Source organism: Hippocampus guttulatus, chromosome 1, assembly GCF_054856545.1.
Source record: "Hippocampus guttulatus isolate MCC_2025c chromosome 1, RoL_Hgut_1.0, whole genome shotgun sequence".
Taxonomy (NCBI): domain Eukaryota; kingdom Metazoa; phylum Chordata; class Actinopteri; order Syngnathiformes; family Syngnathidae; genus Hippocampus; species Hippocampus guttulatus.
Window position 1 is genome coordinate 16,852,317 of NC_141261.1, and position 21,609 is coordinate 16,873,925.

Genomic DNA, 21,609 nt, shown 5'->3' on the forward strand with positions numbered 1-21,609 from the left:
TGTGTGTGTGTACTAATTAAAAATGCTTGTTGTATTGTCACTAAAGGCTGAAAAGGCGGGTAGAATAATTACATGTTCAAAATGAGATTCTCACCCATGATGCATATATCTATGCTTCTGACCAGAGCTTGAACGACCAACGAATAGGTAATTACAACAAAAGGTGTGTTTAAGCATCTCACATGTTTTTAATTTCTGCATTTTTATCTTCAACAATTTAATTGCACCCGGATCTATAATAGTTTGAAATCGTGCACAAAATGTGAGTTTCTTCATCCTGCAAAGAATAAAATAAAAAATCTGACCCAGGCAAAAAACAAAAAAATAAGGGTAACAGGATATTAGTGTTATTCTATTATTAAATTTCCTTCTAGTTTATCATAAGTTAACAGCTTAGCATAATAATATACTATTAAATACCAACATGACTTTTATAGTCTTGCAGCATTCCCCAGCCCAGCAGTTAAAAAAAATATTTTCTCTATTTAAAACAACCATTTCAAACGTTATCATTGTCATTAGTGTGGTCTTTAGTAATTTCGGAAATAAAATATTTTCCTCTCATTCAGGCCCGTTCCTGGCAACAAAGACCCACCCGCCCACATCATAATACAATACAAAACAATCGTCAAAATTTCCGATCAAGAACTGAAACTGATGAAACACAGGAATGACAATTACTCTGAGGTGAGACCAAACAGATTAAAATTCATACAATGGCAAACTTTTCTATTCCCCCCTCCTGCGTTCAACTTCAACTGAGGCCTTGACCCATTAAAAACCCGTCAAACCCATAATGCATTGCTCAAGAAGCACAGCTCCAAATATCAATAGATTCTCTTCTTACAAGGAGCCGTCTTAAATAAAAATAAATATATTCAAAAGGGAGGGTAAAGAACAGTCCGTCTATAATTTGAGTGTTTTTTTTCTTAATTTTTACATTTTCTAAGAAAAATCTGACATAAAAAAGATTTATGCATTTTCAGATTTTTCTAAAACATTTGAACCTTGATCAAGACCATAAGGATATACAGAAAAAAAATTACCAGAAGTCTTTAGAAATTATTGGAATGGGAATTTCAAACTTTATAAATAAATAGAATACCTTGATCGTGATGTTGCCATAGTTACAACCGAGGCATATAGAACCCAAAGTAAAGGAGATCATGAGTTCATAGTATTTTTGCATGAAGTTCAATAAGGGACCTCTTGGTAAAAAGTCGGGGCGGGGGCAATATTAGATGCTGATGAGGAACCACCACGTCAGTTGGCTGCGAGTCCAGTGGCTTCAGAGGACAGCCTGTGTGCAGAACAACAAAAGCAGGATGCTTCAAACTCACCATTTTAAACTCTTTAAGCATGAGAATTTTGGAAGAACAAAGAAAACGTGTGGGCAAATATGCCTTACCGAGCGTTGATCAGGTACTCGGCAAGGTTGATGCTGGCATGGGAGCCAGTGATGGTGACCTGTCTGTCGGTGGAACCCTCCACAGGATTGGCAATTTTGATCTGAGCACCCGACATCTGACGGATCTCATTGATCTTTGCGCCCTGACGGCCAATGATGCAGCCGATGAGCTAGGTGAACATCAGGAATGGGAGCATAGATTGAAATCTCGGAAAGACGTTAGTTGCCCAAAGCTTATGTGACTGAAAACAGTTGGGCTTTACGTCGTTGGGAATGGTGAGTTCATGCGAGCCAGTTTGTGCAGAGGCGTCCATCCCAGCTGCAGAGTTGCAAAGAAAGCCCCGTCAAGCAGAAGAATGCATGATGACAACTCGAAAGCGGTGACTGCCCACCTACCTTGGAAGCCCTGGTTGCTGTGCGCAACGGGGAAGGGGCTCTGCTGCATGGCCAGCTGGTGGAGTTTGGTGAGCTGCGAAGCCAACAGAAGGACAGACAGACGGCAAACGTTACAACTCATATCATGTTGATTTTTACAGCCCAGTGACAATGTGAGGGACATATGAAATGGATCATTTCGCCATAGGTCGTGACACAAATTTAGATTCCTTGCAGACATTAAATGCAAATATATTGCATCACTTACAGATGGCCCTTCACTTACATCAGGCTGAGGAATGGTGTGCTGTCCTTGGACAGCGTACGCCTGCAAGGAGAGAAGAGCACTTAGGAGGTTTGGACAGTGTCCTTGAGGAATTCACAAAACAGAGCTATGCACACAACAAAGTGCTACAGTGGCAACTTTACCCCCCAAAGAAATGGGATTATTAGTCTGAGGGGGACAAAAAAAAGTAACTTTAGTCAATTTCACACTCTGCCGACATTTTCACGGATCGCTCTTTTGTATGTAAAGGACAGATGTGTTAGAAGTTGACAGCTTCAAACTTAGCATCACTGTTGAAGTGTTGCTTCAATTAAACATCACCATTACTTGTACTCTTAAATGCTGAAGGAATACTCTTTTTTTTTTTTTTTTTTTACTTTTCCACACAGATATCGTACTAAATTGAATTAAATAGTAAGCCATCATTGTAAGCTGACTTGCCCTGCAATCATAAAAAGGAGCTATCTTACAAAAGCACGGTCAATGTTAGCAACCCAGCGATAAGCTACGAGGGGCAGTCAAAAACGTAATGAGACTTTGAGCCTGGATTTATGCGATACATCACAATCATTTTGAAGCCTTTGATTGGCCCAAAGCTTCGAGAGGGAGAAGTACTTGGTTTGGTTTGTTTGCTTTATTGGCACGCTGTTCCTGGACTTGTAGGTATGAATTTGGGGAATGTAGTTAGAGAACAACTAATGTAGAGGACCGAACAGAGAAATTCCTACCTGACCACCTGCAAAGATGACAGGAGAGCCTGAGGGTTTGGGTCGGTATGGGATGGTTACTCCCTTTGGAGGCGACTGGGGAAACAGACACAGCAGAACAGTAAACTTCAAAGATAATTTTAAAAATTATTAAGAAAAAACAAACAGTAAGTGCATCTCAAAGTTTTTTTTCCATTCAGTATTCTTTTACCTCAAGCATGACAACGCAGATCTGCTTGACACACTCAATGATGGACTGTGGCGTCCCTGCAACGGTAATGGCGCGTTCTGTTGAATTGGGCAACATGTCCCCTGCTACTTGTACCTGAGCTCCTGCTGACTGTGAACACACAAACACCCATGTAAAAAAATAAACAAAACCATTTTGACAGCGGCATAAAGGCTGAGATAAGACACCATGAATTAGCCAAGAGTTTACAAATCATTAAGCCTATATTTTGCTTCTCAATACCTCACGTAGAGTCCGGGGGCATGTATTTACTCATTGCAGGTCTGTACTAAGGCCAACTTGGTTAATAATAACATTTATCCTGCAGCCCTATCGCTTGTCTTCAGAGTGGTGGGTGAGATGAGTGACATGTACCGCAAGAAATCTCAGAGCAATGGTTACTGCAGCTAACTGGTGAATTATACTACTTTTGTATGAGTGGCGGAAGGGTGCCTATTTGGGATGTGGCAGATATTTATTCCAGGAGACAACACACCAGTCAATTAGTTGGGGCATGGTTTCTAATCGTAGGAAACTTTATATAACTCGGTGGTGGCTTCGGCCATCCATTATGGCATTGTCTGCTGGTCAGGCAGCATCTCGGCCTGGGACAGAAAGAGACTGGAGCGACTGGTCAGGAGGGCCAGTTCTGTCCTGGGCTGCTCTTTAGACACTCTTAAGGAGGTGGGCAACAGGAGGATGCTAGCTAAGCTAAAAGCTATGATGGACAGTCCCTCCCACCCCCTCCAGCGCGCCCTGACAGCACTAGGTAGCTCCTTCAGTCAGAGACTGTTACACCCGCGCTGCAAGGAGAGATACCGCCGCTCGTTCCTACCGACTGCTGTCAGGTTGCTGAATAAAAAATGAAATGATGTGACAAACATTGGTAAATAGCACAGCCACCGTACCTCTATCTGTGAATGCAAAAAAAAAAAAAAAAAAAGCTTTGTTTTTTTTCTTCTTTCTTCTTCTACCCACAATCTTGCTGCTGTAGACTGTAAATTTCCCCATTGTGGGACAAATAAAGGATATCTTAATCTTAAAAATATAAAATATGGCATTATCACATTTTATTTGCATTCATTGCAAAGACCTTCATTTGAATCCTCTCAATGGCCATTCGTCTCTTATGCAAAACGCACTGCGATTGGTAGAAGACACTCTTGAGCGAGCTCAGCGGACCAACACTAATGATGGAGTTGACAGTCAGATGACGACGTCCCACCTCTCTAATTTCTTTGATCTTGCAGCCCCCTTTGCCGATGAGTGAGCCACACTGGCTGGCAGGCACAACAAGGCGCATGGTGACTGGTGGTTTGCTGGTGGCTGTACTGTTTGTTAGCGAGGTACTGATGTCCTAAGGGAGAAAGCCAAATGTTCATTTTCAAGGTCACCAGCGGAATCTTGCGTCTTTATGAAATGGAGTTTGCACATTCAAACCTCCTCCAATTTCTCGATGATCATGGAGAACGCTTTGAAGATGGAGGTGGTGGGTCCTGCCAGCGTTATGATCCTCTCTGGACAGTTCCCCTCAGAGATGTTGATGCGAGCTCCACTCTGCAGGCACAGATGAGCCACGTGGCAAATGATGACGCAAAATCATGAGGCGTGTTCTCATTGTTTTCTTGTATCTTACCTCCTCTCTCATTTTCTTCACCGACTCTCCTTTCTGTCGTGCAGACAAATAACATTTCCAAAACAAAACTGGTGCGTTAGATGTACAGTAAGTCATACCCAGCTAAAGGTAAAAAAAATAATAAATCACATACCTTGCCAATTATACTTCCAACCTCCTACAAGATGACAAAAATGCAAAGAGTAAATTATAAGTGCACTGAGCGACAAGTATCCTTTAAGGAGCATCCCACTCAACGTGCATTTTCCTTCATTCTATGAGGCAGTGTGTATCAACATGAACAGTGCAAATATCAATGGCATCCGATTCCCTGAAAAAAGTTTAAGTCAATTAAGTATCAAAATAATGACATATCCTGCACAGCCCCATCTTGAGCTTTTTTGAGCCATTCACATAAGGTCTGTGATGAAGCGCGTTCTGTAACGCGCCACTGTTCATTTTTTGACCTGTTTCCTTGTCTATTTTCATATTAACTCATTTACACCCTTTGACATATAAATACGTCAATTAGCGCATAGCCGTTCCCTCCCCATGACGTATTAATACGTCAATCACGTGTTTTCATGGGGGAGGGTGCAAGAGAGTCCGATGCAACTTCTCACCACAGGATAAGGCTTGACGGCAATGTTAAATAGCAAAAAAATGGCCATCGGGTGTCAGTGGTGCAAATATCAACCAGGATCACGCCGCAGAAGTAGTAGAAAGGGCGTACAGTGAAGGAGGGGCGTATGTGGATAGTGGATTGGAACATTAGCAACTAGCGACGACGGAGAAAAGGAAATAACTAACTAAAAATGATTTTTTTTCGGTATAAAAGCGTCCTCGAAACAAAACAACAAAGGAGATGTGTGGAAGAAAAAATGATGCTTCGGTCACGTAATCGAAAGCGGCACCCGTCAAATGAACGTCGGCCTGCACAAACATGGCGTGCTACAAGCAGCCCGCATAGCTCACGCCGAGTTTCGAGTTCATCTGATGAAGATGAACTTGCTCCACGTCAGCGATCATCGCTTGGCAGAGCATTTTGTGCCTCCCGATGCCCCACATCGCCCACAAATCGTCTCCCCGGCGACTTCCAGCGATGACGGCAAAGAGACTGCATTGCTTCGCATGGCCGACGCCGGGCACACGTCAGCGATTCGTCGGAATCGTCTCGTAGACGACGGCGAAAACGATGAATTGGAGAGCGATTTGGATCCCGATATGTCGGACGAATGTGTGCCTTCGGACATAACGGAAAGCAGCTGAGAGTCCTCGCCAGAGCCGCTGGAACGAGGAGGTAACTGCTGACTAGCTTGCAAGTTCCCATTCAAAACTTCATCACTTCTTATGCCTCCTCAGTCACTTTTATGTACCGCTACATTCCCCGCTATACTATGAAGTTGCCAGTAACACTAATCATTTATGTACTGTTGATGCGTCTCGTAGATGTGGATGAAAATATGCGCCGTAAATGTGCTGACTTGCATGTCGCCATAGGTTTAATAAAAAAAATATATATAAAAAAAAAACAGGACACATTTGGTCCGCTCAGCTCTGCTAAAACCACTAGTGTTAAATTCATATTCCATTTCATTTCAAATTGGATGCTGAGCAATGTGGAATGAATGGTGTAAATATCAGTGTGCGAGCATGTATGTGTGTGTGTGAGAGATGTTGAAATGTAAGTGGAAAGCAACAATAAAAAAATAGAAAAATAAAAGTGTGGTAATTGTACATTACTTCTATAAATTACAGATTGTCCAACCAGAAGCCAAAAGATGACGACTCCTCGCTTTGGTGGTGGAAAGAAAGGTAAATAAAATTATTGTACCTCACTCTGCAGCAAGATATATTTGCAACTTTTTATGTTTCTATAATTTATAGGTCGTGCATCTGGACGTGGTGGGATGAATCGATGGTGACAAACTGGATGGAAGCCAAAAACCATCTTCTCCACAGCTGCACTTTTGTTCATAGTTCAATAGTTTTGTTGTGTGCAAATAAATTATTTTGCTACAAAAACATTATTTGTAATGTTCTTTTGTAGGAGGAACACATTATTGAGGTATTTGAGCTGTCACAAAAGCAAAAAATAGTGTAAAACTTGAAATGATGCTTGAAATGCATGCTTTTACAAAAAGCTCATTTTCTCTGGATTTCTGCAGAAAATTGGCCTTTCCCATAAAACTTAGCAGTTTTCTAATGCTGATTGCCAACGAACGGAGAAAGATAGAAACAAACTTTTTTTTCTGCTGAAAGAAGAGAGTCTCACCTTTCTTTTGACAGGTTGCATGTATATATAGCCATAGAACAGAAAATTCTGTGGGCCTTGCAAATCAGTCAAAATTCAGTAAAATGTGAGGGATTGAGGGGGTTGCTCCAGTGAAAACGGGTGGTATTCAATGAGTTAATATAATATATGGCATCATTAAGTATTGGCATAATTTAGATAGCACCCATGTTAGGATTCATTTTCTTCCTTCAAAAAAGACATTTATCACAGCAGGAGCTGGTGAACGTAGCCAGCCCCATCCTCCATAAAGCAACTGCAACCGTCCGTTTTTTCTCTGAGGCAACAGAAGAGGCAATTTATGACATTCAATTAAGAAACATTACAACTTTCGCTTTCATATTTTCAGACTAAGATTTTAACATGTATACACAATGGACATAAATTTGAAGGAGGATTGATCACGCTTTTTGGACATGATGCAATGTTGAGCTTGTCATAGACTGCCTTTTGGAGACTCCCTTACTGGGTGCATTTGTCAGGTACTGCCACCATAAATGCCTTTTGAAGGAATAAAATGAGATTTGAAATAGGTAGGACTGCTATCTAAATTATGGCAAGACTTGACAAGGCCATAAAGCATTGCGCTGTAGCAGAATAGACCAGAAAACAAGGCAGAAATAAACATTGGCATGTTCGAGGGCATGCCGCATTACAACGGCTTAAAAACTTTTTCTTGAAGGGATCAGGTGCCAATGATCCAGTATTAATGTTGATACATATTGCCTAAAAGAATGACGGAAAAGGAACATTCAGGGACATGTTACTTTTAATATAAATGATGAAGCAGTGCATGCATCCACACTCACCTTTCCATGCATGAGTAACCTGATAGTTAGAGTGACATTTAGTCCTCCTTCAACCAGACTTGAGTCCATTGATGCAGCTGGATGTGACAGACAGGAGTGAATCTTTGGTCACAGGCCAAATGCCTGCAAGAGCGTGGAGAGGAGCAAAGTCAGAGACAACTACACGTAGCCGCATCAGAAGTTGTGTTTGACCACGAAGATGCTCTCTGTGCAGGTGTACAAGCTGAAGCTGCCTCTGTCGTGACAAAGCACTTCAGCAGCGAAAGAAATAGAGATATTTAATTGCTGTAATGCACATTGGACTGGCACGAGTCCATCCATTCACGGCAGTACAATGAGCCACTGTCTGCGTAGGGCGCCGACTATTTCATGGTACCAAGGAGCAGAAACGACATATGCTACATGCACAGCGCTGTTATTGCATGTGTAAACACTTGTTTAGATCACTTGGGATTCGCGTGCCTTCGTGCCAAGTGCTTCTTAGCGGACAGCGGGGGGGGGGGGGGGGGGGCTCCGAGTGAGAAACTAACACCCCCACTCCAAGGCAAGTCTGTCAATGACAATATGTCTGTCACGCAAGCAGATAGCCAAGTTTAACACCACGTCGTATCTTAATTAACATCAAGACTTATTTTACGCATAACTACTGGGATTTTATCAATAACATAGGAAGAGAACACCATAAGCAGCAGACACGAGCTAGCACACTCACTAGATTTGTTAGCATAACCGGTAATTTTCCATCCGGCTTGCTAGCTTAAACGTCCCCTCCTCCAGGAAATAGTCTCAACCCGCGGCCTTCGAACGCACTGAGAAGCACCGAGTTCTCGCTGTGCCCCAGTCTCCTAGCAAAGCTAAAGAAAAACAGCGACAAAGAGCATATAGTGCCGTGCTTGGATCTCTTACCCAAACCGTCCGTCAATGTGTGTCCAGGGGTTGGGTAGGGTGACAAGGGAAGAAGGGGGAGAGGTTCGGGAGGGACTTTGAAAAGGATCTGGGGAAGAGGGAAGAGACGCCGCGCTTCGATGGGACTCCACTCTGCTGCTTCGCACAAAAGCTAGAGCGGATTCAACTTTGACCTCTTGATGGCCACGCCCCTTGCGTGCACGCCTTCCCTTGACACAAGTTCACTTTTTTCACGATTGACTCATTCCAAACGTAAAAAACGGCTTGAAAGAGTAGTTCAAAAAACGTTCAATTGTAGCTTGCCAATTAACAAAGTTACTCTGTTCATATTTTGACGTTATTCACAATTTTGTTTATCCATCCATTTTCTGATCCGCTTTATCCGACCGCAGTTATCCTTATCCTCACAAGGGGCGTACTGGAGCCTATCCCAGCCGTCTTCGGGCAGTAGGGGGCACCCTGAACCGGTTGCCAGCCAATCGCACAAGAGTATCCAGCTGCAGACTCGGAGGAGGTAGATTTAGGCAATGGTAGACATACGACGAACAACCATCCGCAATCACACTCACATCTAGGGACAAATTTGAGTGTTCAATCAGCCTGCCGTGCATGTTTTTGGAATGTGGGAGGAAACGGGAGTATCCAGAGAAAACCCACGCAGGCACGGGGAGAACATGCAGACTCCAAACAGGAAGGCCGGAGCTGGAATCGAACCCGGTACCTCTGCATTGTGAGGTAGACGCGCTAACCAGTCGACCACTGGGCCGCCCAATTTTGTTTATTTCTTACGAAATGTATATCGCAGGGGCGACCTCACAGTACAGAGGTACAGGGTCCAGCTCAGGCCTTCATGTGTGGAGTTTGCATGTTCTCCCCGTGCCTTAGACCCCGTGCCTGCATGGATTTTCGTGGTTGCGTAGTTATCTCCCACATTCCAAAATTGTCCTTTGCGCGGATGGTTGTTCGTCTATGTGTGATTGGCTGGCAACCAGTTCAGGGTGTACTCTGCCTACTGCCAGAAGACAGCTGGAATAGGATCCAGCACGCCCGCGACCCTTGTGAGGATAAACAGATTGGAAAATGGATGGATGAAGCAAGGCTGTTGCAAATATTCCCTCTTTCAGTCCCATTCTGTACAGCACTAACAACAGTAATGATAACATTTGTTCATTTTTTAAACACACATAAAAAGTGTAACCACAGTGCTGTTTGAAACTAGTGCATATGTAGACTAGAAGATTATCCATCCTGAAACATCAGAAATGAATAAGCATAACCATATAAGTCACGTGTAATGACGAGTTTGTCGATGTTTCAATATGTGGTTGTCCTGCAGTGCAATTAAAAACAAATAACAAAACAAAAAAGGTAATTGGAAACACAAATAGCAAAACACAAAAACAAAAGTGAAAAGACAATGGCAAATCAGCAAAAAACAAATAAAAGAAACTGAATCCCAAACAATCAACCAAAAACACATCAAAGACAAAACACAACGGCAAATCAAAAAACCACAAACAAACAAACAAAAGAAAATTAATCGCAAAGAAAAACCAAAAACACACAACAAAAGATGAAGCATAGCAATAGTTCCCGAGTGGAAATTTTTGGAAAGTGTGTATGTGTGTGTGGTGGGCGGGGAGGGGGCGTCAACGCCAATCACACTCACGAATTCAGCAATATGGGTCCTATAATGTCTGTTAAATTACATAATTACATAGTTCAATTTAGTTCTTGCTGGAGTAAGGTATGTATCCACTAGAGGGCAGAATTACACTAAGAACGCTGGAAGTCAGAATCGCATTTCCCCTGCCATCACCCCCCCCCCCCCCCCCCTCTCTCTCTCTCTCTCCGGGCCCCAATCGTAATATCCGAGATAGTCGTGTTCATATACCTGTCCTGGACTACACATAATCAAAAGACAATTGCATCATCATATAATCTCAAACAGTTCACGTTTCAAAATGAATTAAACAAGTAAATGTGTCGCACGACACATTAACTCACACCTCTGTTCTATGCATGGCAAGGCATCAGGAATGTTTCCTTAAGGGTGGTTGGTCTGTCAGGACTTGGTCTTTGGAGTTGAACGAAATGGGTTTTGTTTGGGAGTGAAGTCTGTATTCTGCTCATATTTCGTCATGCTGTATAACTTTCCCATGCCCGCAGTGTAGCTTTGCGTCCTTGTAACAATCATCACCTAGAATTGGAATACTCCCTGCTGAAGACGCACAAACTTTGGAATGTGCCAAGCTTAGAAACGGTTTAGGATATCACACTTTGTGTCTCGGTACTGTACCGCCCTTCTGATGGTATAAAAATGATGTGCATCTCTTCCTGCTTCGCACTCGTGACGCGCAGCCATTGTCTGTAATTCACGGGTGCCCGGAATATTCCGTTATTAAAAGCTTCGAAGGAACTGTTCATCGACTACAGCCTTTATTTGGATTACCAACATTCTCCTCGTCCGAAATTCAAAGAACACGCGGGGTAGAGGAGGCCGCTCCAACCCCAACAAGAACTACTGCAGAGGAAAATGTAAAAATGGCAATTAGTTGTTAGAGGAATGCTCGTCTACTCGTTGGCTACCATCGAGGTGTCCTTGAGCAAGACATTGGTCCCGCCATCCCAGCTCAAGTGGCGCGACACTCTGCACACCTATTTCACAATGAATCCCTCCTTGCACACCTGCATGCTTGATCTGTGTGACGTGTACAACACAAAGTGGAGAGTGAGTGTTGAATTCTCCCCTATAATAATAATCATACTAAATAATAATGTACAGTAAATATTCATGACTAGATCGGTGGACATGAATTCAATCAACTGATGAACCCATGTTGCTGTACAATTGGCTTTCTCTGTCCTCACTGTCAGGGGCACTGGGATATTTTAAATATGAATTAGGCTAAATGCCCCTTCAGGCTTTTGTCATTTTTTTGGTATTTGTCATCATTCAAAAGTGGTTTTGCTGATTTAAAAAAAGAAAAAAAACGTCTCTTGATATTCAACCTTTGGCCTCCACATACTACAATCCACTATCCTATTAATTTCATGCTTGATGACTTCAGGATTCATGATAGGTTGTTTTGTTTTGAATAAGGCCATTGTTTTTGTTCATATTCCTCTTGTTTGGCATTCTGTAACAGAGGAAGTTGATTGTCATCTGATGCTACCTTTGAATCAAAAGAACAGAAACAAAGGGTTTAAGAGTGACATTTGCAGAGCCACACAACCTTATCAGGATATTTATAAAGTTGCCAAAATGGAACAGTATCGCCCTGTAACCATGTTTTCATGGTCTGCTTGCCATATATTCTGCCTGACTGCGCTCAGCACATGCTCATTAATCTGGTGCACATCAGAGCACCCACAATGCAATCAGTCAGTTGCCAGAAACAAAACTTCTAACAAATAGTTACTCAAATAGCTACTCTTTTATTAATAAGATAATAGCTACTCTTTTATTAATAAGATAAGATAAGATAAGATAAGATAAGAAAACCTTTATTAGTCTCGCAATGGAGAAATTCCCGATTCACAGCAGCAAAGTTATGAAAGGAAGAAGTAGAACAACAAAATATAGGAGCTGCTGGAAAGCCAGCCACTCACGCGGCGCCATTTTGAAGTCAAAATAACAAAAATAACACAACACAACACATAGGACACAGACGACTGTGCAATCTTCACCACTTTTCTGCATACACTTTGTTGTCTGAAGCAGTTATAGATGAAAGAGGAGAGGATCAAATTCTCGATTGATATAATGTGCTTCATGCACTCATTGTCATTAGGCGCATACAGTAAAGCAAACATTTCAATAATATGCCACCATTTGGGAGGAAATAAAGCAGAAATGTTTGATCCCCCCCCCCCCCCCCACCCTCCTGTGCAAAGTGAGAGCAGTACATTTTAGATATTATCGCGCTAAATTATCTGCAGAGCTGCATGATTGTGCCTGCCTCATTTTGGCAGTGGTTTCAAATCCAGTCAGACTGGTCCGAACTAAAGAAACGTACCGGTATTTTGCTCACTTGCGCAAAGAAAAGTATGAGCAGCTTTTATTTGATGGATGCTGTGAGCAAATGAGATTAATTCCAGCAAAAATTGCACACAAAAAATGGAGGCTCATTGGTGTTTCCAATGGTCGCATGGTTGGCTTTGCCTTTCATGGATGTCTTCATCGCGTGTGGCTGCTCTCTTACATAATCGTACAGTATCCCCATTTTTGCCGTATTACACTTGCCCATACACTGTTGTACCCCCACCAATTGCAACCTCCTTGAGTTTGCTGGTTTTTCCTTGGATACTTTTATACAAAATACCCTCCTTCTTCCACTAGAGCAGTGGTTCTTAACCTGGGTTCGATCGAACCCGAGGCGTTTGGTGAATCAGCCTCAGGGGTTCGACAGAGCCTCTGCCATGGGGGTTAAGGCACACCCGACTCAACATGTCAATTAGTTATGACATGCCCGCTTGGCCATCACTGGCTGGTTCATTTTGTGCACAATTTTAAAATGTATACTTTATACTGTTCTTACACTAATTGTGTTTACTTTTTTCTGCTTTTAATAAATGTGTTTTTTATGTCTTGAATTTGTAAAAAAAAATCTTTATTTTTCACTAATGAAGGGTTCAGTGAATGTGCATATGAAACAAGTTGGGTTCGGTACCTCTAACAAGGTTAAGAACCACTGCACTAGAGAGTGTTCATTGATTAGGGCAGAGAAAATGCACACTGAAATGCCAATCACTCATGCTTGTCAGTGGCCACTGACAGCCCACCCTCTCTGTGTATTCCAAATGTTGTGTTCAGAGTAATATTGTGTGAAAAGAACAGATGATCAAATGATCCACTGGTATATTACCTCAGAAAATTCCTATTTTACACCTTTCCAAATGAGGCCAATTGCAGTTTATTCGCCTTTGCTTCAAATAGTTTTCATCTATTTAGGAAATGACAGAGAGAAACTGGATGCCACACTGAAAGCCAGAAATGTTTCCAATTAGTCACCTCATGAATGAACTTGAAGGGAATGCTGCTTGAAAATGAAAGGTGGCTGAAAGGAGGATTAACTTGCAAATGTGCATCTCTTAAAGCATCATCATTGAGCACAAAATGTTTTCCACCTGTGAATGCAGTAGGATGGAGTTTGATAGAGCCATGGGTGTTCTTTTACAGATTTGTTAACTCCCCCAAATTGGACTGAATTCTCTCTGTAGGGGCAACTGCGATGTCACATCCCTCCTACAGCCAAAGAATGCCCCGGAGGGTCACAGCGATGATGACCATGTCTTCTCTGTCAACTGTCCAGTCTGAAAGCCGGAAGGATGCAGCACCGCTGGGATGGCCCGCACAAATAGGAAGAAGGGCTTTCACAAATAGGTTTCTCCCACACTGACAAATAATTGGCGTGGTATCTTGGGGGCACAAGCGCGAGGAGCCGCATGGATTTTGATGCCAATCTTGGAGGAAGAGAAGTTACACATGTCAGCGGGCATGCGCTTCAAACAGCTCGTGTCTAGGCAAACGTATTTAATTAGTGCTTAGCTCACAATGAGTTGTCACACTGTCAATAAGTCCCATTATGATGACAGAATAGTTCCCTTCTAAATGAATTAACTTTGTCTTCTTGACATATCTTGACATTGACATCTTAACCTTTAGTTGATAGATTCTATTCGATATCCTCAAACAAATATAACAGCAGAAGAATATTATTCAAGGATGAAGAAAATCTACTAAAGTAGTTTGTGAATGTATACATTCGATATGCTGATTGTGCATGGATTCCAAGATTTGACCAAAGTAAACATCCGTTACAACTTTGTGGAAAGTAGTACAAGTACAAAAGTGTGATTAATTGCATACAAGTGTGCGATTAATTGGATTTTAAACATGTAATCTCTTGACGGCATACTTGTAGAAGTAAACATTTGTGCTGGTGCACATACCCTGAATGCTGTTTCAGTAGGCTTTTCCCGACATTTTTGTAGTTGCACCGTAGGACATAATCCATTGTCTCTCGAGAGCCTCCACAGCATCAGAGGAATCTTATCATTCAAGGGTATTAAATCAGAAGAAGGATCCAAAGAAATGAAAGAGATGTTGATATTCTTCAGAACAGCCTGCCTGTTTTGTTCAGTGTGCTGCGTTTTCCCAAATGCTGTACTGTAATCATGGCTGAAACAATACGTCTATTTACACCTACTGCGTACTGCACAGGGTGAGATACGAAGAAGACACAGATCAGCATTTTTGTACATCTTGTACATCAACACAGGTGACAGATTATTGTTATCATTGGTGCAAATGGTTAACCTTCTGCGATGTTGACAAAAAGACTGACATAGAGAGAGTTTATGGGACAGAGAGAGACTTTGAGCGGCTGAAAGGGTCTCACGAGCGAACGTTTCAGTAACTGCTTTCACGAGCTCCAATGTACACCACACATTTGATGAAGTCACTGATTGCGCATGCTGCTGTGATATCCAAAATGCAAAGGACAGGACATTTACCCAATGTAAATGCTGATGTAAAACATCTTACCAAAATTGAGACATATGAGAGTCATATACAGTACAAATAACTGTCCTTTCGCCGTTGCATTTCAAACACAGTCAGGTAACTTTGCCATCATTTTGGGGGAAAAGATGAAAGCCTGCCCCCCACCCCTACCACTTAAGATATGCACTCTTGGATCAGATACAGGGTTGCAGTATTAGTCAGGTTTTTCTCATGGTAAACTAGAAATTTTAATTTGTTGTTGTTTTGCAAAAAATGAAAAAGAGAACACCACACATGATTACTTCTCGTTAAACATTTCAAATTATTGTCACTTCTTTTTCTGATCAGAGAGAGAGAAAGAGAGAGAAATGATATTTAGTACTGGAGTGCCGTGCTATTTGCGTTTGGCATCTCAAAGAAAGCCAATAAACACGTCCAAATGTGTGTGTATAAAGAGGGCAATTCGGTTTTCAAAATGGTAGTGGCTCACTGAAAGTGGGGCCGGGGGCCATTAAACCATTTCATGATGCTGGTACTTCTCTTTATAACAAGTGGTCCAAGTGTGTCCCATGTTTTTTTTTTTTTAAGGAATTATATCTACGTAGGGCGGCCCGGTAGTCCAGTGGTGAGCACGTCGACTTCACAGTGCATAGGTACCGGAGTCCAATTTCCAGCTCCGGCCTCCCTGTGTGGAGTTTGCCTGTTCTCTCCGGGCCTGCGTGGGTTTTCTTCGGGTACTCCGGTTTCCTCCCACATTCCAAAAACATGCGTGGCAGGCTGTTTGAACGCTCTAAATTGTCCCTAGGTGTGAATGTGAGCGTGGATGGTTGTTCGTCTCTGTGTGCCCTGCGATTGGCTGGCAACTGATTCAAGGTGTCCCCCGCCTACTGCCCGAAGACAGCTGGGATAGGCTCCAGCACCCCCCGCAACCCTAGTGAGGATAAAGCGGTTCGGAAAATGGATGGACGGATATATCTACAGTACGTACACTACAGTCACCCATTAAAAAAAAAATACCATGATCACATTCAAAGATAGTAAACAACGACTGCATAGGTAATGTACGTCACGCAGCATTTGAACTTGCAAAAAATGACTTGAGCATCTCTTCTAAACACAGAGAGAACACGTTCACATTTAGAAGCTTTTGCTGCTCGTGAATGTTGAAAGTGCTTCTGAATAGTCCATATTGGCACTTTGTCACTGGCTGAATCATCCAAGACGATCTCTCTCTCTCTTTCTCTCTCTCTCTCTCTCTCTCTCTCTCTCTCTCTCTCTCTCTCTCTCTCTCTCTCTCTCTCTCTCTCTCTCTCTCTCTCCCTAATTGACTTGCTGACAAAACACGCACGCGTGGTGATTCATCCACTGTGAGGCCGTCATTGCGGCTCCGTTGGGTTGATTTCGTGGGCTGAGTGTTTGGTCGTGGCCCTCGGACGCCCCCACGCCACCCCCACCCGCCCCGCACTCATCCCACGTCTCTTCGGAGTAAAAAGGTTGCTGCGGCATCAGCGGCAGCTTCCCAACAGAGATTCCCGTGCCGCCATGGAGCTTCAGCCTCTCGTGCGCCGGTGATCCGCATCCAGCCGAGGGCGGCTCAAATTCAACAGAGTGACTCTTGCGTCTTTCATGCCGTGATATCGGGGGTGTTGTTACCTTGCAGAGACATAAAGAGTCGCTTGGCGGAGATTTGGTCGACATGCAAGAGGACGATAACTATTGGCGTGTGACTGGCGGCAACATCTGCAGCTCATCGCAATAAAAGGTAAGAAGGTACGCTTGCCGGGCGTTGCGTCTCTCTGCCTCTTAAAACAACCCCCGATGCTCGATTGGAGCTCACCGGGCTGCATTGTTCCATCGTCCAGCCTCCTACTGACGATTTCTCGTTTCAAATATGAGCATTCAAGATGCAGAGACTTGTATGTGCGTGTGACGCCGACAGCCTGTTTGCATCACGCTGCTGAGTGAGGTTCAGCTCAGGATGCGTGTGGAGTGCAGATCTGCTCCTCGGTGCCCCAGAGCAGTCTCTTGATTGAGGCAAATATCTGCATGGGAGACTTTCGTATGTACTGTATGTGTGTCCTCTAGGCAAGTTTTGGAAAGGCACAATGTCTCTGTGAGTGTTCAACTTGATGCAGAATTTCGAATAACAAAATGAAGAATGAACTTCATTTTCCTTGTCCGGCATTGTGTTTTCAAAGTTTAATTAGAGATTAGAGTAAAAAAAAAAATCTTGTTAGTTTGCCTTATCCTCTATGCCTGGATTGATTCAAGGCAGCTCTCGCCTCCTCTGCTGCTGTTGATGAGGCTGCATTGGGCTGATCGATAGCCTGCTTGGATCGAGGCCTGTGTTTCAGTTGTTGTCAAACAGCAATCCAGACAATTAAAAGCCCATTTGTTAGTGGAAGCTTGATTAATAATTAATCGGCTGGATGGGACCGCAAATCTGTGGATGACACACGGGGGGATGTCAGCCTCCGAGACACATTGAGAGATTGGCAGTCGGACATCTGAAGCTTTGCTCTTTCTGACAAATAACACCTCGTCTGGTCTTAGAATCTGTACGTGTGTAAAAGATGCACTGTTTTCACAATAAATCACAGCAAAGAATAGTTGGTCAGTGAGCAATTATGAGCCCCAATTTATGTACCGTAAATCCACGAATACCACCTGATGTAGTCGTTAAGGGAGCTGAGCTTTCTGAGTCAGTCTATTACAGTCACTTACGTATGGAGTTAAATGTGGAGGAGAAGCACAGCATGTCAAGTCGAAGTCAAAATGAGTCTCATGAATCTGAATCTGAATGCCAAGTTAGCATACCTGTCAACTCATACGGTTTAACCATAGTTCATACGGATTTTGTGGTGAATCTTACGTATATGGCCGTATCGCACAAATCATACGGATTCTGAAAATTTCCGGGTTTTTTTTCACCAACTCCAAATGATTTGGATTTGGTGAAAAAAGTAACGCAGTAATACAACTCTGAACACAGTAATGCCACTAAGTAGAATGATGATTAGACATTAACCAGACATTGTATTATGGAGATCTACAATAAATAACATTGAAAATTTCGTGGGTTTTTTTCTGCCGTTATTTTGACATGTAAAATGCTTTGGTATGTTATAAGGATTTTTTGCTCTTTATAAGGATTTTTCTGGTAGTTTATACAGGTTGGCGCTCCGAAAAGTTGACAGGTATGAGTTAGTCAAGTTGAGTCATTCAAAAGACTTTACCAAGCAGGTCACAAGTCAATCAGCCCCCCCCCCCCCCCATCTCTTTTACAATTGTTTTGTCTTTTCTAAGGAGAGTTAATAATTATTGTTTTCTCAGCCAAGGATGTGCTTGCAGGCAACATTTTGAGGTAATTTCTTTTTCAACCCTTCACCATCTGAGGCTCGATTTTCACACTCATTATATCCTAGTTCACACTTTAACATAGGTGAACTCCAATGGTTTTTTTTATTTGAAATTGTGAAAATATGTTTCCTTTTAACTATTAGATATCAGCTGAGCTCTCCAACTTTGTAGAAATCCTTATAAAGAGCTCAGTGGAAAAACCTGACAGGGAAACTGCAGTCTTTCATTTCGACTCAGCGGTCCCCAAACTTTTTTTCCGCCACATACCAGTTCATACAAGTCCACTGCAGACTGGCAGCCATTCGCCAACCAGGGTGGGGGATTTTCATATCATCCAATTTCATCAATTATTCATTCATTCATTTTCCGAACCGCTTTATCCTCACGAGTGTTGCGGGGGGTGCTGGAGCCTGTCCCAGCTGTCTTCAGGCAGTAGGCAGCGGACACCCTAAACTGGTTGCCAGCCAATCGCAGGGCACACAGAAACGATCAACCATTCGCGCTCACATTCACACCTAGGGACAATTTGGACTGTTCAATCAGCCTGCCATGCATGTTTTTGGAATGTGGGAGGAAACCGGATTGCCCGGAGAAAACCCACGCAAGCACGGAGAGAACATGCAAACTCCACACAGGAAGGCCAGAGCTGGAATTGAACCCCGTACCTCTGCACTGTGAAGTCGACGTGCTAACCACTCGACTACCGGGCCACCCTTTCGTCAATTATTGAACATGAATTTTGTTTATATTCTTTTAAAAATGCCAGCGTCTGTATGAAGTTATACTGTAAAAAAATATTCATATATGTGCTACAGTTTTAAAACAGAATGAAAAGATGAACAGAAAATGATTTAAAACATTGTTTTTCAACAATACAACAAACATAAAACAATTTCAAACAACAGTAAAATATTTTCCAGTATTGTGGGTATGTGCTGGTACACAAGATCCAAAATAAGCACTTTGCCCCCTCAGGAACAATGAAGCTGCCTTAAATATAAAAGTTATCATTTTTAAATCATGCTCCATACGGTGTCAACACCATTTATACTAGCAAATGGCCATGATCAAAAGTTGGTTTGGTCTGGCGTCTCAATGGTAGTTGGTCGAGGCTGAACTGCAACTGCTACGTGTCACGTTTGCATGGTGGTGGTGGACCCCAAAAAGCAGGCAGGAGGGAGGAGCACGGTGTATTTGAAGAATTGTATTTAAAACAAAGAAAACTAAATCCCAAACACCCAAAGTCCAAAGTATCAAACAAAAACCATGACTAAAGCTAAAACATAACAATGAACTAAACATGACAGAAACTAAGAGCAAACAGCAACACACATGACAGTAGCAAAAAGCAAACACAATGACCCGACACCGAGTGTTCGGGCAGGAGTCCTTTTATACAACTAATTACCAAATGACCAACAGGTGTGCAGCTGCCAGGGGAGCCCTACAGTGCCACCTGTTGGTCCCTAAACCGAATCATGACACTACGCGTGTGGCAGCAGTGGAAGTGCCAACTCGGCTTGCATCTTTTTGCTTTCCACAGATTCACTTGTGTGGTCGTTCTTCAAATGATTAAACCGGTTTATTGTGTTGCCAATTTTGAGGGTCGACATACCAGACCTTTCACACTGGCTTCATTAGCACCTCATCGCAGAAGTGTGTGTCATGAAGCAAGTGTTGCAATATTGTGTGTCTGATCTACTGTCTTAGAAGATCAAAACATTTCAAGGCCTTTGCATACAATAAGTGACTGCTCCTGCTGGGGCACATTAATAGCATCATGAGATGAAGTGCAAAATGTCACTAAAGCTAACTGTCGTATTTGCATGGACTACGGCTTCGAAAGCAACCCCCTTGTCTGGTCTTCTCGTTTGGCTGTGTTGGGTGGCAGTCAAGCCAGTTGACATACACAATACAGAGAAGCCTCTCCTGTCACTCATGTCGTGTTGTATTGAAGGTCTTGAGCTATAGTCATTAAATTCTATGTGTTGCAATGTGATGCAAAACTCACTGTGGAGCTTTATAGCAGTGCTCAATCACAAGCAAGAGTCGCATTGCGATTTGCAGTTGAATATCGATGACTGATGTGTTTGCTGCAAGTGAATCCTAACTTCAATATAAAATAGTTCAAATACATTACATGTATTATGTCAAGCTGGTGTCCCTCCACATTTACCATAGCAACAAAGCATCAGTGTAACTTGAGTTCAGCCTTGTGCCTAGACTTGTGTGTACACTTCCTCCCTGCCACTGTTAGAAGTGTCTTACTGCTCCATCTGTTCAGCTATTGTCTCATCGTCACTCTCTCAAATTTTTAGTTGAGGCCTGAAGTGGAGAGGCAAATGGTGTGGTCTCATCTCTTAAGGTGGGTGGCATTGCTTGTTGTGTTTTAAATAGGTTGTCTGCTAAACCTTTTCTTTTTTTTTTAAGTTACTTAATCTTTTTTATATAAAAATACAAATTTTATCTAAAAATACCAAGAAATTTACAATCCTCATTTGAATAAACATCTACATAAAGTAGATATGAAATACTTATTCATACGTTGACAGAGACGGTAAATGTAAACACAGTCGAAATAATGTAGACCAACCGACATGTTAAATAACTTAGAAAGATAACCTAAATGTATAAAGCCATTTTTATACGGTGATTTTATTTATTATGGGGAAAAAAGCTATTCAAAGGGGCGTGGCCCTGTGTGGAAAACGTTCTTGTCCCTCTTGTTAAAATTGTGACTTTACTGTGACTAATCACATTTTTCAGTTCATTTTCACTGACCGCACAGCAACCCAATCACCTAGATAGAACCTGTCTGACAAAATGAAGTTGGCCGAAAGATCTCAAAAAGCCGCCTTGATCCAAAGAAATTCAAGAACAAATGAGAAATAAAGTAATTGACACATATCAGTCAGGAAAGGGTTACAGAGCAATTCCTAAAGCTTTAGGACTACAGGGAACCACGCTGAGAGACCATTATCCAGAAAATGGGAAAGTACAGCACAGTGGGGAACCACTTTCCAGCCTACGAAAACTACCCCAAAAGCACAGCAACGACTCATCCAGGAGGTCAAAGAGGAACCCAGGACAACATCAAAAGTAGAACCGCAGGC

General features: G+C 42.5%; 2 protein-coding genes and 1 long non-coding RNA gene across 6 annotated transcripts in view; 2 read left to right on the forward strand and 1 right to left on the reverse strand.

The window, feature by feature from the left end:
• Positions 1-164: 164 nt before the first annotated feature.
• On the reverse strand, positions 165-8,783 carry pcbp2 (poly(rC) binding protein 2). 2 transcript variants are annotated; one of them, XM_086114986.1, is made up of 13 exons: positions 8,629-8,783; positions 7,723-7,845; positions 4,775-4,798; positions 4,642-4,674; positions 4,446-4,562; positions 4,231-4,362; positions 2,988-3,116; positions 2,798-2,872; positions 2,070-2,111; positions 1,805-1,877; positions 1,672-1,727; positions 1,409-1,578; positions 165-1,300 (listed from the first exon to the last, which is right to left on the reverse strand). In XM_086114986.1, exons 2-13 carry the CDS (start codon positions 7,789-7,791, stop codon positions 1,264-1,266), a joined length of 957 nt encoding a protein of 318 aa, XP_085971112.1. In that variant the 5' UTR covers positions 7,792-7,845; positions 8,629-8,783; the 3' UTR covers positions 165-1,263. The 2 variants fall into 2 exon arrangements, with proteins under 2 accessions (XP_085971112.1, XP_085971104.1); XM_086114978.1 differs by having other exon boundaries at positions 2,052-2,111.
• On the forward strand, positions 5,795-6,647 carry LOC147210699 (uncharacterized). The gene is made up of 3 exons (XR_015101331.1): positions 5,795-5,920; positions 6,379-6,435; positions 6,508-6,647. It is a non-coding gene; the product is annotated as an uncharacterized LOC147210699 (long non-coding RNA).
• Positions 8,784-16,629: 7,846 nt separating the features above from the next.
• dlgap4a (discs, large (Drosophila) homolog-associated protein 4a) overlaps positions 16,630-21,609 on the forward strand; it is a 62,367-nt gene continuing 57,387 nt past the window's right edge. The window contains exon 1 of one of the 3 annotated variants that reach the window (XM_086115007.1): positions 16,630-16,898. The gene's annotated coding sequence lies outside the window, so the exon portion shown is untranslated. The remainder of the gene's footprint in view (positions 16,899-21,609) is intronic. The other 2 variants (XM_086115024.1, XM_086115016.1) reach the window with 2 other exon arrangements.

What these genes read in the sequence shown, in the direction of transcription:
- pcbp2 (XM_086114978.1), bottom strand. Translation starts at nt 7,791, where the DNA reads ATGGACTCAAGTCTGGTTGAAGGAGGACTAAATGTCACTCTAACTATC. An exon ending in GGTTACTCATGCATGGAAAG is followed by an intron (nt 4,799 to 7,722) that starts GTGAGTGTGGAT and finishes GTCATCTTGTAG; the next exon opens with GAGGTTGGAAGTATAATTGG. An exon ending in TCATCGAGAAATTGGAGGAG is followed by an intron (nt 4,363 to 4,445) that starts GTTTGAATGTGC and finishes TTTCTCCCTTAG; the next exon opens with GACATCAGTACCTCGCTAAC.